Here is an 18,567-nt window from a genome sequence, read left to right on the forward strand (position 1 = left end):
CATTTGTATCATACAGCCTTCCTCAGGTTATACCAAGACATTTCGTGAAGAATAATTTATGTTTACGTGATATAAGAGATTATGATGACAATTACCATTTATGACAGATTCTGAAAGTGTCCCTTTCTTACATGATATATGTAACTATGTTATATATGGTATGGATCTCCACCTACCTACCAAAGTGAAAACATGAAATGATCGGTCTTTCAACTTTGAGATGTTTGAATAGTTAAAGTCGGAACTCTAGTGTTGGTGTGGTTTCATGAGGGTCTCATTTGAGAGACGCACTGCTGCAGACGCGCGTGCACACGAATTCATTTCGGCGATTTAATGAACAGTTAACCTTCATTAATGTCGTTTATTTGATCAGATCTGGATGTGTTTAGGATGGAGAGCGATATACTGGACATCCTGGATCAGCTCGGGTAAGCAGCAGATCGCTGTGTTTGTGAGTCTCCTGAATGCTGTGTTTATAAACGAGCGTTTATCTTCTCAACAGAATAATCATAATTTAGTGTTTTTCTAGAAATAGCACAGTGAGGTTTAATATGATGGAAGTTGTGTTTATGTCATTTGGATATGCTTCTGTTTTTTATAAAATAGATATACTTGTAATGAATTTTTTTATTTATATTTATATATTTTTATTTAATTATAATATAAACGTCTGTATAATTTGTGACCATTTATTTAATCATGTGTGGAGTGATCAGGTTTAATTAATTGCATTATTACTCTGAATGACATGAATGTTTCCTATGTTCATTTATTCAGTCTGTGATTTGACAGAGAGCTTTATTATTAATAAACATAAGATTTAAGTATTCTTTTGTATTTAGCTTATGAGACACTGAAACACAGAATCAGTCAGTGTTTGTCAATGGAAACCAATGCATTAAACAGCATTATTTGAACTGATTTGTTCAGGGTTTCTACGGGTCTTAAATCATCCTTCCACAAACTATGGCCTGAAAGTGTTATTGTCATTTTGCTTGTGAAACAAATGCATGCTGATTAAAGAATTTTAAGATGTTTGCACCGGAAAACAAGACAAAAATAGAAAGAACACAGCACTGTTTTCACTGTACAGTAAACGTTATTTTTGTATTTTAGTGTTTGGGTGCAGAGACATATATATTTTTTTCGATTTTATATATTTATTATTTTGCCAAATTACTTAAGTAATGGATATCTGTTGGAAGTTCTATTGTCAAACTCTATTGTATACAAGTTGTTTACATTTAGAGACCAAACTGACATTGTGCTCCATTTATTCTACATTTTCTACAATGAGTCTTAAAATAGTCTACAAATGTCTTAAATAATGTTTTCCTAATAAAAGGCCTTAAAAAGTCTTAAAATGTCTTAAATTCAGATTCGATGGGTCTTAAATATTTTTGGTCACATTACCGCTGAAATATTGACAGACCTAATGACTTGTTGGACAAGATTCCCCCAAATATTTCTTGTTTGTAAATTCACAAATGTATTTAAAACATTAATCTTATAACATTATTTATATATTCTTTATTGCACTTGTAATTTTGCAGGGTAAATTAAATAATCTGCCTGGTAACAGCCCTATAGAATTTGTTGAATTGTAGTAATTTGAAATGAAAGGTGATGCATACATTTAAAAAGTAAAAAAAATAGGCCTTTATAAAAGTAAATAAAAATGATGCTGATTTAAATATGTAAAAGTTAAACACTGATGAAAATATTGCTTATAAAAAAATTTTTGTGCGGAATATTGTCTGCTGATATGAAAATAAATATCATTAGTGACATTTTTGTTTTGAAATTTAGTTTTCGTTTTACATTAAACACATTTAATATTACATATACTGTATTTATGTAATATAATGTGTTTCCATTACAGGTTTAGGCCTTAAGGTGGTATTAAAAAGATCTTAAAATGTCTTAAATTTCACTTGATCATATCTGTAGAAACCCTAAAAAGGTCTTATAAAGTTAAATTTGCCTTCATAAAACCTGCAGAAACCCTGTTTGAAATTCTTAAATTACAAAATGTAGTAATTATAATATTTATTTTATATATATATATATATATATATATATATATATATATATATATATATAATTGTAATTATTAAAAAGTTAGTCTCAGAGCAGAAGCATTAAGAAGTGTGTGTGTGACGTGTGCTGATGGTCAGGTATGACGGGCCGCTGGCGGAGGAGGCGTGTCTGTTGGCGGAGTGTGGGCGGGGCTTCAGCTCATCTGAATATGTCAGTCTGGTGACGTGGCTCTCCTCCAGACTCACACACATCACTGACGCTCACACACACCAGCCGCTCATCACAGGTGACACACAATCGATCAGTCAGCTGGATATCATATGCTCTAACTTGACTATAATGAACTGAAGTGTGTGTGTGGCTGATGTTTGTGTGTTTGCTGGCAGAGGATCCAGACAGATGCATGTTGGACACCAGCAGACTGCTGAAGGACTTGTGCTGTCCCTGTGAAGGACTGGCGTCACGATTAGCAGACGGAGACGTGAAGGACACAAAGGAGCATCTGAAGATCCTCTGTGAGTGGTTTGCATATGATCTTGTGGATATTTGTCTCTGTGCACTGCAAAAAAATGCCTGCCTTACTTAGATTTTGTGTCTTGTTTCCAGCCAAAATATCTAAACATTCTTAAATCAATAAGGATTTTTAGATGAGTAAAAATTATTTTCTCGTTTTCAGACAAAATCTAAATGAAGTGAGTTTTTGCTTAGAACAAGCAAGATAATCTGCCAATGGGGTAAGAAAAACAAATAGAAAACAAGATCATTTTTCTTACCCCATTGGCAGATTGTTGTGCTTGTTTCAAGCAAAAATGCACTTAATTTTGACTTGTTTTTACTGAAAACAAGAAAATAATTGTTTACTTGTCTAGAAAATCCTTCTTGATTTTTAGATATTTGGACTGAAAACAAGACAAAATATCTAAGTAAGAAAAGCATTTATTTGCAGTGTGTTGACGGAGAGTTTTCCGTTCTCAGTGTTTTTGTCGTCGGAGCTTCAAGCAGCGGAGATGGTGTCCAGTAAACCAGCGACTGATGAAGAGGAGTTAGACGCGTCTCTGCAGGAGCTCAGAGTCATATGTCAAACACTGAATCTGCCAGATCCAGCCGGACGAGACGCCAGAGACACGTTTACTGCCGTCCAGCAGCAGGTTTCATTAGATTTACTGACAGCCGCTGATTCTCAGTCATCATCACAGGAGCGTATGGACCTTCAGCTCATGCACACTGCGCACTAGTCAAATTGACATTTTTCCTAATGTTTTATTTCATTTTTATCTCAAACTACCCAGCTGAGATGGTCAAACACATATGTGCGTCTCATACGGTGGGATTAAACAGCTTTTACAGCAGATTTACTTTACAAACAACTGACAGTTGTCACCTAAATATGATTTGTTTTATAATAATAGATCCTAAAATTCAATATTAGTAACTTACTTTTCACACCTCAGTCATGTGCAGCTCTGAGCATCTCCTGATCTTGGCTCATTTTGAGTCAGACTTGTGAATTCACTGAATTGACGTATTTTTGTTTAAGTGCTGAATTTTATTCTGTTTTTCTGGTGCAGGTGAATGTTTTACTCGAGCAGCTTCCAGAAACACACGTCGGAGATCCTGCGTTCAACAGCTCCCTTCATCAAGACCAATGGGTGAGAAGAGTTTAATTTTAATACATTATTAAAGGGGTCATCGGGTGCAAAACTCACTTTTCCATGTTGCTTTAACATTAATGTGTGTTGGTAGTTTGTGAACACAATCACCCTACAATGATAAAAATCCACCCCGTGGTATTTTTTTATCTTTAAAAGTAAGGCATCCGATGACCCCTTTAACAGCGGAGGGCGTCAGATCAGAAAACATCATTACAGATTTTCAGATCTTCATATTTTCTTGTGTGTTCAGAGTGAGCTGGAGAAGATCAACGGCGTTCTGTCGGCGGAGTACGAGTGTCGGCGGCGAATGCTGATCAAACGTCTGGATGTGACCATACAGTCCTTCAGCTGGTCCGACAGAGCCAAGGCACGGCAGTCACCGAAAGACACTTCCTGTTGTTGTTTTTGTTTTGTTTTTATGTTCAAGATTTAAACAAAATGTGGAGCGTGTAACTTGGCTTGTTAGAGTATCATAGTGTGTTTGTTCCTACAGTGAGCTGCTTGCATTCATTACATTTCTTACTTTACAAATCCATCCCTTTATTGACTTGTTTGTCTATTTTTCAGGTGAGAATCGACCGGATGGCCAGAGCGTATCAGCCGAAGCGATATTGTCTTCTGCCGCGGTCGACGGTGAGCGTGTCCGATCTGCTGGCGGCGCGTCAGGACGTCTGCTATATGATGAAGACCAGCAGCGGCTCGTGTCGAGAGAAAACCAGCTGCGCCGTCAACAGAGTACGGAGATTATGGTTACTTCCTTTGGTGTTCTGTCAGATTAGGGCTGGCGTGTGATGATGGGTGTGTGATGAATCCTCAGATCCTGATGGGACGGGTTCCTGACCGCGGCGGACGGCCGTCTGAGATCGAAGCTCCTCTGCCTGAGATGCCCCCGTGGCAGAAGAGATCCGATGGAGGAGGAAGAGGAAGAGGAGGAGGAGGATACGGTGGGAATCGGGGCGGCTGGCGCTCAGGAGGAGACGGATGGAGAGGAGGCCGATGGAGTCGAGGAGGCAGAGGAGGACAGCACTATCGCTGACAGAGACTCAGACTGTTATCTCCTGTTTGGGAATCATTTTTAAAAGCCTGTGTTTGTTTCATTTAGCTTTTTAACTTCTACATGACCATCCTGAGAGATCATGAAGGCATCATGCATTGCTTCAAAAGCCTGCTGAACGCAACGAAGAATAAAGCCGTGAAAATATGAAATATGTGATTTATTTATTTATTTTTTTGGTTTGTTTTTGTTTTGTTAGGAATAAAGCAGGTTTAGTTTTCTAACCAGGTGAGACTGAGTTTAAAGTGAGCCAGTCCTGGGTTCTCTGAGAGTCTGTATGTTCCTATGGTCCTGATCCATGAATGTGTTCTTCATTGTGTGCTGTATAGACAGCTGAGGATCAGGAATGATTCCTTATAGACGTCTCTACTGATTCACATTAAACCACACCGCAGAGAGAAATAATATCAAAAGAAATCAGAATTACTGTGTAGTTGTTTTTCTCAGCTTTTTAAGACCTACATTAAACATTATTTATGTGTTTTTGTTTGTAAATGTGTTACTAATCTGTGTGCAGTGTTGAAGTTTTTCATAACAAAATTCATTTTTGACAGAATACATTAAATAAAACTGCTTGACTCATCCCCATTCACAATGTAAGATTATTATTTAAGATTTGAGCTGGAAATGTCAATTTCATGTCTTTAGTCTTTGCGTGGTTACGTCACGTTTACGCTCGTAAACACAATGTGGCCTGAACGTGCGTCGAGGTGTGTTAGTTCTTACAATTTATGCTCTGAACTAATGAACAATATAAATGACACAGTACATCATTAAAAAAGCAAACTATCTGAGGAATCATGCGTTATAAAAACAAACCTCCTTCAGAGAAGAGAAGTAAAAGAGGCCACAAGTCATATCAACATCAGTCCGGCTTTTCTAAGGTAAGAACTCCGAGACTGAAAATGATTTAAGCACCCAGAGATGCTCGACAGGTGAGATTTCTGGCAATCGTTGTGCTGAATGTAAATGTGCCTAACTTTTGTAATGTTATTTTTAACACTTGTATTCAGTCAAAGCAATAGTGTGAGTGGGCCTGCTCCTAACTCATTATTTACAGATATATTTTAAGATTTTTAAGTAACGTCTTTTGTTTTTGGACGCAGCGAGTTTAATTATGATCAATGACAGATTTGCTGATAAAGTGAAGGCAGGTAATCACTGCTGCATCTCAAACTATTAGATTCATCCGCGCTGAGAGCACAGCCGAAGCACACCTCACCGAAAAACCAAAACAGTGTTCATCCGCGAGTAACTTGCGGTTTTCGCTAGACTCGAGGAAGACGTGTATTTACTGCTGGCCACGTTTCTAGAAATACAAGCTCCTGAGCTGACAAAGTATGTCGTTAAACCAGGTTGAATTCACATTCATGGAGATCATGGATAAAAACACAAACAAAAATCACACATTCAAAACTTGAAAAAATACAATAAATGCTTAAACTCTTACCTCATATGATGAAAGCTGGTGTAATGAAACAAGCAAAGATTAAAACAAAACAACTCGATCAAGAAGTAAAAAAACACTGTGTATTTATGTCTAATGTAATGAAAATTCACAAAGATTTTAAATAATTTTAGTTTAGAAGAAATATGAGGGTTATAGTGAGTCTATACAATTTTTTGTATGTGTATACAATTCTAAAACAGTCATAAAAGTGTAAACCATGAGATAAATCATGAGGTAAGATCATGACATGACACAAATAATGAATATATCTGCTGTCTGGTGTAACACTATATATAGTCCGGTGTGAGTCTGATATGAGGCTCATGCAGGTCTTTCTGAGCCCAGCGTCCACGTCACAAATGGCACGATCCATTAGCAGACCGCTGTAGATTACCAGAGATTACTAAACCGCTGAAGAAAAGAACAAAGGTCATGTATATTTCAGAAGGATTAAAGGTTTAAAATCATCCATGTGTTTAGACGAGTAACGCACAATGCCGAATCATTCTGTATGCATTGTTTGTTTTTCCCCTGTTAAATAAAAATAAACATGTCTTTTTTAATCATTCCTAACATGATTTTATTAAAACACAGCACAGTTTGTAATATTAAACATGAAAAATTACATTATAAAAGCATTTGTCAAGGAAGTAGGCTCGATGTTATTCATAAAGGTTTTTTCTTCAACCTGTCAATATAAAAGAGCTTCCGGTTACTGTATGTCCATGCGGTGTGAGGAAACGTGTTTATGGGTGTTTTTGAGTTGTTTTGTGTGAGACGAGTGAAGAGACACTGCTGTACATTCACACACAAGCAGACAAACCCAGTAAACACTATTTAGTTTTCTTAATGTGTGACCACAACAACATTATACAAATAATTGCAATTAAAAAAAATTTACTGATTGACTTCCCTGATAAATACATGCATTAACTAATTCATTCTTGAAGGAGAAACAGAGTCACGTGTGTGTCCTCTAAAGATCAGCTCATTTAGAGTCATTTGTGAGGAGTAACAGATCAAACACGCTTTTGCTTTAAAATGTTAAATAATAACTTAAAAATACAAAGAGTTCAAGATCCTGGATGGAGAAGGCAGAGAGAGCCCTAGTTCCGGATGTTAGGAGTAGATGGACCAGTAGATGATGTTGAAGAGCGTGTAGGCGGCGGGAAAGATCACTCGCGAGTACTTGTCTATGGCGTGAGTGTCTATCCAGATGTTGACGTATCCCCGCGACGTCTTCACGCGACTCGTCCTCTGGCTGTCGTTGAGGGTCAGCTGGGCCAGGATCCGCTCCTGCCTCCCGCCGTTCTCCGGCATCCCGTACGTCCCCGAGGCGCTGGGATCCACGTCGCTGTAGCACCTGGTCATCATGATGTCCTCCTCTGGGTTCGCTATTCCACACGTGCAAGGCAGCTGCGACACGAAACCGTAAACACAAGAGAGACAGACGTGTTACGGATCGTCTCTGAGCATGGCTCTGTTCTCTTCATCTCAATGTACCAGACAAACAAACGAGCCTAACCTGATTCCTGAGTTTCCTCTCTCGCCGCTCCTGAACGGTGGTCAGGTAGTTGACGGCCGCGTACTCGATGACGGAGAGGAAGACGAAGACGAAGCTGACCCACAGGTAGATGTCCACCGCTTTGATGTAGGAGACTCTGGGCATGGAGGCGTTGACTCCGGTGATGATGGTGGACATCGTGAGGACCGTCGTGATGCCTGTGTGCCAAAGCAGCGTTCGTCGGTTAGATGTGATTTTGAGGACTGTTACAGCTGAACAAACAGGACCTGATTTTTAAGAGGGCTTCCATCCAAATGACATCGCATTCAAAGTATACATTTAATTACGTTCATGCATTACCTGGGAATCAAATTCATGATCTCAGTGTTGCTTTCATCTTGCAAACTGAAATAAAACTGAATAATCTCTCACTTAGGTGGCAGTAATTAAAGAAAGGTTTAATTACACTGACCAACATTATAAATGCAACACTTTTGTTTTTACCTCCCTTTTTCATGAGCTAAACTCAAAGATCTAAGACTTTTTCTCTGTACACAAAAGGCCTATTTCTCAAATATTGTTCACAAATCTGTGTTAGTGAGCGCTTCTCCTTTGCCGAGATAATCCATCCACCTCACAGGGATATCAAGATGCTGGTTAGACAGCATGATTATTGCAGAGGTGTGGCCACAATAAAAGGCCACTCTAAAATGTGCAGTTTTATCACATCTTCTCCTCCAAGATCATCAGAGACCAGCCGCCGGACAGCTGCAACAATCGGTTTGCATCACCAAAGAATTTCTGTACAAACTGTCAGAAAGCGTCTCAGGAAAGCTCATCTGAATGCTCGTCGTCCTCATCGGGGTCTCCTCCTGACTGCAGTTTGTCGTCGTAACTGACGAATGCACAGAGATAGCGTGACGAGATCCTGTTGTGCCATTCATCCACGACCATCACCTCATGTTGAGCATGATAATGCATGGCCCCATGTTGCAAGGGTCTGTACGCAATTCCTGGAAGCTGAAAACATCCCAGTTCTCGCATGGCCAGATACTCAGCGGACACGTCATCCATTCAGCATGTTTGGGATGCTCTGGATCGGCGTATACCACAGCGTGTTCCAGTTCCTGCCAATATCCGGCTAACCCTAACTTCGCGCAGCCATTGAAGAGGAGTGGACTAACATTCCACAATCAACAACCTGATCAACTCTATGCGAAGGAGACGTGTTACACTGCGTGAGGCAAATGGTGATCACACCAGATACTGACTGGTTTTCGATACAGTAAAACTACATTTTAGGCTACGTCTACATTAATCCGGATACATTTGAAAACGGAGTTTTCATTTTAAAACGCTCTCCGTCCACACTAGCGTTTCCAAGCGTTTTCCAAAAGTTTTTCATCCACAATGAAAAGTAGGAAAACATCAAATTCGCCTTACTGCGCACGCGTAAAGCCTCCAAAATTATACAGACGTCATAAGTTTTCACGCAATTCTTCTGCCCGGGATCATTCGCGGAAATATCTCATCATCCGCTGACTTGTCTATATCGCGCACATTCATATTTTATCTGAAAAGCAGTTGTCGTCATGTTATGCAGGACAGCAACTGTGAGTAAATTTTCTGTCATCATTTTAGGACTGTAATTTGAGGAGTGTACAAGGCAAATCTCTTTAGCAGCAGTGTGACAGTGAATAGCACAGACACAATTACTGCTGTAAACATAGATATCTATTGGTACAATATGCGTCATCGTTTTCAAAAGCCTCCGTTTTCACAGTCCACACTACAACGCGAAAACGGCGTTTTCAGATTTATCCACTTTGGAGAGCGTTTTCAAAAAGCTCCGTTTTCCTTGACAAAAACGCTGTCTCAGTGTGGACGGAAGGCCAAAACGGAGAGAAAAAGATGCGTTTTCAAACGAAAACGTATTAGTGTGGACATGGCCTTAGAGTGTCCTTTTATTGTGGCCACACCTGTGCAATAATCATGCTGTCTAATCAGCATCTTGATATCCCTGTGAGGTGGATGGATTATCTCAGCAAAGGAGAAGTGCTTACTAACACAGATTTGTGAACAATATTTGACAGAAATAGGCCTTTTGTGTACAGAGAAAAAGTTTCAGCTCATGAAAATGGGTGCAAAAACAAAAGTGTTGCGTTTATACTGCCCTCCAAAGGCAAAGTGCAGTAACTACGCCAACACTGAAACTGAGAAAAATGCCTTTTAAGTTTTTATGCCAGCTAGTCAAACATGTTGACACTCTCGTTTCTCTGAAACGGGACAAAATTGAACCAGGAGACTTTGCCACAAGACAAAACATCAATTTTGACCAAATGTGTAGTTACTGCACTTTGCCTTTGAAGGGCAGTATAATTTTGGTCAGTGTATATTTGATCACGTCCAGCGGTTTTATCCTACCGAGAGGAACTCTGGCCGGCACGGCTCTGCGGTCGATCCAGAAGGACACCCAGGACAGCATGACCATCAGCGTGGCTGGGAAATACGTTTGCAGCAGGAAGAAGAAGACGTGACGCCGAAGAGTGAAGTGTATGTAGAGACGATTGTACCAGCCTGGAAAAGATAAATCTGGATGAGAGTGCTGAGATCTTACCCTAACCCTGAATTATGCTGGTGCAATCTGACAATATTTTACTCAGTCAAATGGCCAGATTTGATTTTGCACATTAATTTTTCAATCTCAGACAGTGCTGTTCAACAACATTATGGGGAAATGTTACAGCATGTGGAAAAAGGGCTGGGATGTACAGCGTAGGAGGCACTGCCACTATTTCTACAGTTGATTTACATTCAGTGTGTCAGATAAAAGAGACTTTCAAAATGTGCAGAGCAGTGGGTCCCCAGGACCAGGATTAAATAGCACTGTTCTAAAGCAGAGCTGATGAACGTCTAAACCAGGGGTAGGGAACGTTGATCCTGGAGAGCCGGTGTCCCTGCTGAGTTTAGATCCAACCCTGAAAAAAAATACCATCCTGTATCCTGAAGACCTTGATTAGCTCGTTTAGATGTGTTTGATTAGGGTTGGAGCTAAACTCTGCAGGGACACCAGATCTCCAGGATCAACGTTCCCCATCCCTGGTCTAAACCAAACCCAACACCTATAACCTCCAGCTCAGAGACTGACGGATACTGCTGACAAACAGACACCATGAATGTCCAAATGCCGCTGAACTCTGATATCAGCACTCAAACTCAAACACTGACAGGAGTATAACAACATGTGATATTGAAGACCACTGAAAACAATCAAGAAAAGTACAGTGATGAATGCAGCAACCAAAGCAGTGCTTTTGAACACAGTGTGAAATATTATCTTATGAATACCAGTATTAATTAATAACCCTGTGTAAATCATGAACAATAATATTATTAAAGCCCCCAGTAATGATGCGAAACATGTCCATTGACCCCTTAAGAGCCGGTATCCATTGACTTGCGATTTCAGCTAAAAATCTTTACTGTTCTACTGAAGAAAAAGACTCACCTACATCTTGGATGGCCCAAGAGTGAGTAAATTAACAGCAAATTTTCATTTTTGGGTGCAATATTTTTTTAACTAGGTAAAGTATGAAAAGCCCTTCTGTAACAGTGTTTATTTGTTGAAAGCTGAGTGAAAATATCCCAGACTAATATGAACTAGCATACGCAGCAAACACTCAGTTCCCGCTCCAGGCTCCTTGAGCAGCTCAGTCCAGATTTACAGATGATCCAGAGCACAGCAGACCATCTGTTCCTCAGTCAGCCGAAAGCAGCTGTGTCACGCACCTCTTGCTCTCCCAGTGCCTGAATCTCTGGATCTGCACGCTCACCTAAACCCTGTGTGTCGGTCAGTGAGAGAGTGACAGTTTCACAGCAGCCTTCTTCAGACTGACGACCTTCACCTGAACAGCAGAATCTGCATTCTCCATCACAGCGGCAGACCAAAAACAGAAGTAACTGAGGTCTTTGGAGCAAATCACACTGGAGATCAGCTGTCTTACTTCTGTCAGTGTTTAGCGTTTGTTCGTTCATGAAAACCTGGTGAGTCCGGAGCCACTGAGACTGTTTCACAGGATGTGGTTGAAGCGTTACCTGTGCTGCTGTAGAACGCAAGTTTAGTGGTGGTGTGGAACTTCTGGATCAGGAACTGGGACAGAGAAATCTTGTCATCTGTGTTCAGAGACTCATTGCCCTTCTTCCAGTAAAGCATGAGATCGTCATCAGTGTACGCATCTGAAATAATAGCACATTTAACCCAGATCAAACCATTAGTTTTAAATAAATCACTGTCTTTAGAAGAAAAAGGGTTTGGCCTCTGCTCATTCATCTCATGTGCATCTTATTTCCTCAGTCAGTTCAACAAAACCACCTGCAAGTGGAAGTCAAAGAAGGTGACAGTGATGTGTTTTGTACGTACAGCTCTCGATCTCCAGCGAGCACGTCTGTGTGTCCAGAGGAAATCGACTCAGGTCCATGTTACACATGGCAGTGACGGTCACTCTACAACAACAACAACACATCTAGTGTTAGTACAGACCATCAGCTCACTCACATATGATCCATGACGTCCTACAGTCACACACATCAGAAATCAGAAATATTGCTATATTCAGTATTTATACTTTTTTTTTGGCTTCACATAACTTCCAAATTTCTTCTTTAAACAAACAGGAACAGAATATCTAAATGTTGTATTGTAAGAGATTTAAGATGTGGAGAAATCGCACTGTCAGACATAGAATTAATATAAAAAAATGATAGTACAAGAAAAATTGACGAGTAACGGTTTTTTAAACTCACCAATGGCAATTGTTATCCTCATTTGGCACTTGGCAGGTGTTCATTTTAAAGGGTTATTTCACCCAGAAATGAAAATTAGCCCATGATTTACTCACCCTGTGTATATGACTTTCTTCTTTTAGACAAATCTAATCATAGTTATATTAAAAGATATCCAGGTTTTAGAATGGCATAGGCAGGTTTTCTTTTCATCAGTCCAAAGCAAGTCCAATAAAGTGCATCCATCAATAATAAAAAGTGCTTCACATGGCTCTGGGGGGTGAATAAAGGTCTTTTGTAGGGAATCATGTAGCTTGCCCCAACTGGTCATACGTAATACGTCATTGCGTATGATCCGCTCAGAAGTGGCGAATGCGCCGTGGAGAGATCAAAACAAAACAACAGTCACAAATTAGAAGTTCAAAACAAAGATTTGTAAAGAAGAAGATCTGAGGATTTTGATATAAACCAAGAGGAAACTGGTTTTCCTTCGCTAAGGTAAGGAAACTTTGCTTCCTTTGCTCCTGTAAACAAACACGAGCGAGTGAGTTTTCACGAGACTCAGCGGCACATGCGCAACACCGACATCCGACGTCATCAGAGCTGCTTCTGTGTGCGACCAGTTGGCGCAAGCTAGATTAAAGTGAATATTATGTTTTAAACATGGATATTTTTCTTACAAAAATGCATCGATTCGCTACAGGAGGCCTTTATTCACTCTCTGGAGTCATGTGAGGCACTTTTTTATTATGGATGGATGCATTTTATTGGACTTGCTTTGGACTGATGAAGAGAAACACCTGCCTATGCCATTCTAAAGCTTGGAAGTGCCAGGATATCTTTTAAAGGTGCTATAGAATGCATTTAAACAATATTTTAAATTGTTCTCTGATATCTACATAGAAGGTATATGGCATAGGAAAGGGCAAAAAATCTCCAGAAATGGTTTTACAGGTCCATTTACAACCCTAGGATTTGTCCCTAGAATGAAACACTCTGTTATTGCCTTATTTGGAAGGTCGTGAATATTAATGATGAGCTCTGCTCTGATTGGCTGTTTCACAGAGCTGCTCATCTCAATAGCTGGCACACGGAGGAAATATATATTTAATTACGGAGCTCTAGACACTTTAAATATGCGGTTTGTTGATCTGCCGTTTTGAATTTTAAGTTATACTGCAGCGACACAAGTACTTACCACACAAGTTCAGATGCTCAGGATCTGTAAATCATTGGCCATCATCAGCAGCAGTCATCTCTCTGTTTATGTGGGAAGTGAAATCTTATGTACTGCAATGTATCAGGCTATCGCTAGCATTAAGCTAACCGTGTCCCTTCAGTGGCCCGCCTTATTTTACTGATGTGCTGACGTCACTGATGATTGGCCGATGCAAACTTTGGGGGCGTAACTATTAACGATCGGGACTATTGCCTAACAGTCGGTGTTATGTTGGAATTGACCTATTTTTCAGTGGTGTTTTGCAAACACCAGATTTATATAAGAAGAAGGAAATGGCGGTGTTTGAGACTCATGGTATGTCATGTCCATGTACTGAACTGTTATTATTCAGCTATGCCAGGGTAAATACAGTTTTCCATTCTATGGCACCTTTAATGTAACTCCGATTGGATTTGTCTGAAAGAAAGAAGTCATATACACCCTGTTGAAATCATTTGGTAGGAGCACTTGGGTTGAGAATGAATGAGATGATTAGAGTTCACTGACTAAGATTGTTAGTATCTGTATCTGATCTGTCAGTTTCTGTCAGGTTCATATGAAAGCGATCACCTCAGACTGTAGAGGACGTTGCCGTCGGGATACACGCGTAACATCACGTTGTCTGTCGTCGTGTCGTGAATAAAAGATCTTTTGGAATGAACGAAGAACATGTCGGGCACCCAGATCTTCTTCACCAGCCGGCTGTCGAACGTCATGCTTTGATTGTTGGTGCTGGGGAAGGACAAGCGCTCGTCTTTCCAGTAATGTCTCAAATACAGTGTCATCGTAAAATCCTGAGGGAAAACACCAGATGGTAAAAACACAGAGTAATTAAAACACTTCAAGCAGCAGATGTTAGAGTCACTTGAGGTTGTGCGTCGCAGTGATTTTACCACAGGTGAGCGCTGATCTTTGGCACGACGCGAAGCATTATGACATCAGTGTGACATTTAATGACTAATAACCACCAAACAACACCGTACCACAGAAACAGGACTCGCAACTATCCGTTTGATTAAATCACATGCTCTTCTTTAGTAAAAACAAAAGCATTATATTTGACCAGTGTCTGACAGTACCACAGTATTTTTACTACCACTATATTTCATAAAACTATATAAATCCTGGTGATTTTAAACTGTGGAAGTGAAAGTGATGTAGAAGTTTTCAGTGAATATGTCCATCGATTCACTAAAGACTCCCAATAATACTAATGATATGCTCTTAATCAAACTGCTCCTCAGTCAAACACTCACCATGTCCGCCTCAGAGATGGTGTCCAGACTCTCAACCTGAACGTCCACACCTACTGGAATCGGAGGTCCTGAAAGTGGACAGTCAAAGACACAAACTGTTTCCGCATTTATATTTTCATCCATTAAAATGAAAGCATGTATCAGTATCATGAGATATCTACAGCAGCGCGGCGCTCAGAGCGTTTCTGTGAGCAGACGGGATTTAATGCAGCCGTTTTTGTGGCCTATTTTAGCTCAGACCGCTATCGTCTGCGACACGCGCTCAAACACAAGTGGGTCACGACCAATCCAAGTGCTGCCGTCTCACATCTGGACACACGGCTCTGTTTTTCTTTCTTTCTCAAAGAGACTGACAAATGCATGAATGTGTCTGTGGTTTTAGATAGAGCTGGACTGCATAACATGAGCTAAACCATCCATACTTAAAAGGCAAACACTCTGATATGTGTTGCACCACTCGTCTGCAGTGTGTTAATCGTAAAACCACGAACAACACAAAACCAAATCCACGCGTGACTGATACAGCGGGACTTGATGATCCATGTCTGTAAGCAGATATCGTATATCTCTGGATGCTCACCTCCAAACGCTGGTCTCATTGTAAAATCATGGTCATCTATCCTCAACAGCTGCTCGGATTTAGTCATAGGAGACTTTGTCATGTCTGGACTTCTTCTGAAGATTGGGCTAAGATGACAATAACAGTAAAACTATTAGACAACGCTGTCAGCTAAAACTCTTTTATAGATTATGGTCTCAGAAGTTTGATATTTAAAATATATATATTTAAAATCCCAATGTACAGCATAAAGTCTTTTAACAGAATGACTGTAAGATCCGTATAAAGATCTATATTGAATTATTTTGTACCTGCCAGACTTGTGGGTTCCTCCATCCACTCGTGTAGTTTCTCTCCGTAGTCTATGAGCAAAATGAGAACAAAATGAAATTCTGCTGTATTCACAGGATCCGCAGCCGTTCTCCTCCATTTCTGCACTGATTCAGTGGAGTGGATGTAAATGTGATCGCATGTGTTCAGTGGAGCTGAGAGTACTGCACTCGTATTGCTCACGTTTGACAAAATATTTAAGAAACGAGCACACAAACGGACAGGGATGTTTGACGAGTTTTGTGCTTCATCTATATTGTTGTACATTTGTGAGGCTGATTCTTCAGGGTTCGCTTTAATGCAGCAGACATTTGTACTTTGAGATCTTTTCCAGCTGTGCATCACATATATCTGGGCTATTTTTAAAACCTAATCTTTGATGTTCAGCTCAGATCAAACACATCGTCCTCATCATGTGCAAATGACAGCTGAGGAATCGGTGGGAACGGAGCCGGAGAAGAAGCTGTGAGCGTGAGGCCATGTTTGATGTGCTGTTACTGGTGGAGAGAGAAAGACTGTGGCCGTTTACCAGCAGCTGATTCATAATCCGCTCAGCAGCAGAAATCCTCTGTTCTCCAGAACCAGCAGCGTCTCCTCCACCACACAACACTCATCTGACATCACCACAATCACATACAGGATCCTAATGTCTGTCGCTGGCATGAGCAGTACACAAGATCATGCACTATTAAAAATAAAGCTTCGTTATTGGCATCGATGGGTCCAGGAACATCCATGAAACCTTTCCATTACACAAAAGGATCTTTATAGAGAATAAGGGTTCTTTAGATTATTAAAATGCTCCTCACACTGAGTTCACTGAAAGGATCTTTGGGGAACCAAAAACTGTTCTTCTCTGGCATCGCTTCAAGTCCCTCTTGGGAACCTTTATTTTTAGGCGTGTGTGTTTGACTGAGATGAAGATGTTTTAAAAGAAACAGCTCTGGAACTGCTTTTTCATCAAACCGAGTTGAAAGGTTTAGAGCTGAACACTAGATGAGGAGCGCTGATAAGAAACTCCCAGGAAATCACCATATGCTGTCTGATTACCGATCTTAAGAGATGATGCCTTCTGGACACATGAGAAGAACAAGACTCACGAGGGTAAAAAGTGAAGCATTAGACACTGATATCAAATCCTGCTTTAAACAAGCAGCCAGACAGAATATGAACATCAGAAGACCATCAGATTCAAACAGACAATAAAACAGCCTCATTTTCTGACTTGTGCATTTCATTGTTGAATGTATTTTCATGGTTTCATGGTAGGAGAAAGTTTGACTCAATTAGAAAAGCGAGCCATCGTTTCCCATTTGAGTTGAGTTCATTCCTTTACACTTGACAGGCCACATTCACAACAGGATTATTACCTGCTTTGCTTGTAGGGCTCCAGTTTATGACCTCTTTTGTGGGCCGATGATCTTCCCGCGGCGCCCAGCAGACAGACGCAGATGAACACAAACACAGTATCCAGCTGCATGGTGCACATATCCCTGTCCAGCGTTCACATCCTCAAGGCTCCGGAGCCCGAACGAGCCTCAGCGCAGCGCCGGCGGACATCCTTTCTTTAGCGGTGCAGCCTGAACGAACACGGACGTCTGTCCCGTTAACATCACACGCGGCTTAATCTCCACACTGGGAAAAGCAATTTCGACTAAACCCATAAATCCTTGAGCGTCAGATGGCACAGATTTGATCCCTCCAGTGGTGGATGCGCTCTGCTCGTGATGCGCCGCCCCAAACCAATTCTCCTAATGATACTGTGCTCTGCATTTCTCTGGCGAGGTCAGTCGTGAGGATGCCGCTCAGACAAACAGACGCTAGAGACGAGAGACGAGAGAGACCCTTCCGGCGGTCGGCCACAGCCGGTCTGCGTACATATGCTTCTGAAAAACACAGCTGAGACACTCCTTCCACAGGAAAACACACAGTTCTCTGATTAAAGGAAGGAAGCATATTTTTGTCATTAAATTAAACATCACTACCACATTCCCAAGTCTCTGAGTAAATGGGTAACTCTAAATACATCTACTAATTGCAAGGACTGATGTATGTCAAACAAAGGAAAATAAAGGCAGAGCACTTGCTGGAATTATGAAATGAAAAAGCATGCGATAATCCTGAGCATCATCCCAGAGAACAGTAAGGAAAGAATCATTGAGTAGATGCTTACATTACATTAACCGGAGAGGCGAGATCCTCAACAAGCCATTTCATGAGCTGAGAAACGTTTTATAACAGAATCACTAAATTAAGAAACCAGTGGCAACCCTAGTGTCTTTTCGCTTCCTTTTTCTCCTGTGATATTCTAGTCTCAGACCCTTCGAGATCCAGCCTCAGTCCAGTCGGATGTTCCGACTATGGCGTAGTTGAACCTCTCTGATGATCATTATCACAACTTGTTCCACATAAATCAACAACTAATTGTGTAGTCTGGTTTCTCTAATACTCCTTTCTTCCTGTATCTCACACCAAAATGGAGATTTTCTTCTTGTTGCAGTCACATTTGTCTTGCTCACTGGTGGACTAAAGCACTAAAAAAAACTGTTTTACACCACAAAATAAGTAATTATTTATCTCCTATATTAATATTACATAGCACAATATCTGTGTTAGCTATAATCTGTAAAGCTGCTTTGAAGCCATGTGTATTGTGAAAGCGCTATCCAAATGAACCTTGATTTGATCAGGAATTGAAAAAGGGGGATAAGATCAGATCAC

General features: G+C 40.5%; 2 protein-coding genes across 2 annotated transcripts; one reads left to right on the forward strand and one right to left on the reverse strand.

Moving 5' to 3' along the window:
• Window positions 1–273: 273 nt before the first annotated feature.
• fam98b (family with sequence similarity 98 member B) lies at window positions 274–4,898 on the forward strand. The gene is made up of 8 exons (XM_073826780.1): window positions 274–428; window positions 2,178–2,326; window positions 2,427–2,555; window positions 3,016–3,188; window positions 3,609–3,689; window positions 3,943–4,059; window positions 4,260–4,427; window positions 4,510–4,898. Exons 1-8 carry the CDS (start codon window positions 391–393, stop codon window positions 4,726–4,728), a joined length of 1,074 nt encoding a protein of 357 aa, XP_073682881.1. The 5' UTR covers window positions 274–390; the 3' UTR covers window positions 4,729–4,898.
• A 1,853-nt stretch (window positions 4,899–6,751) lies between these two features.
• On the reverse strand, window positions 6,752–17,751 carry LOC141295549 (gamma-aminobutyric acid receptor subunit rho-1). The gene is made up of 10 exons (XM_073826779.1): window positions 17,217–17,751; window positions 15,828–15,878; window positions 15,538–15,644; window positions 14,958–15,025; window positions 14,272–14,495; window positions 12,121–12,203; window positions 11,796–11,936; window positions 10,125–10,277; window positions 7,722–7,918; window positions 6,752–7,612 (listed from the first exon to the last, which is right to left on the reverse strand). The coding sequence occupies exons 1-10, from the start codon at window positions 17,333–17,335 to the stop codon at window positions 7,316–7,318; spliced, it is 1,440 nt and encodes a 479-aa protein (XP_073682880.1). The 5' UTR covers window positions 17,336–17,751; the 3' UTR covers window positions 6,752–7,315.
• Between the last annotated feature and the right edge of the window lie 816 nt (window positions 17,752–18,567).

Source organism: Garra rufa, chromosome 21 (genome assembly GCF_049309525.1).
Source record: "Garra rufa chromosome 21, GarRuf1.0, whole genome shotgun sequence".
NCBI lineage: Eukaryota > Metazoa > Chordata > Actinopteri > Cypriniformes > Cyprinidae > Garra > Garra rufa.

What these genes read in the sequence shown, in the direction of transcription:
- LOC141295549 (XM_073826779.1), bottom strand. Translation starts at nt 17,335, where the DNA reads ATGTGCACCATGCAGCTGGATACTGTGTTTGTGTTCATCTGCGTCTGT. An exon ending in GGAACCCACAAGTCTGGCAG is followed by an intron (nt 15,645 to 15,827) that starts GTACAAAATAAT and finishes TTGTCATCTTAG; the next exon opens with CCCAATCTTCAGAAGAAGTC. An exon ending in AACGTCCTCTACAGTCTGAG is followed by an intron (nt 12,204 to 14,271) that starts GTGATCGCTTTC and finishes TTGTTGTTGTAG; the next exon opens with AGTGACCGTCACTGCCATGT.
- fam98b (XM_073826780.1), top strand. Translation starts at nt 391, where the DNA reads ATGGAGAGCGATATACTGGACATCCTGGATCAGCTCGG. An exon ending in TTACTGCCGTCCAGCAGCAG is followed by an intron (nt 3,189 to 3,608) that starts GTTTCATTAGAT and finishes TTTCTGGTGCAG; the next exon opens with GTGAATGTTTTACTCGAGCA. An exon ending in GCTGGTCCGACAGAGCCAAG is followed by an intron (nt 4,060 to 4,259) that starts GCACGGCAGTCA and finishes TCTATTTTTCAG; the next exon opens with GTGAGAATCGACCGGATGGC.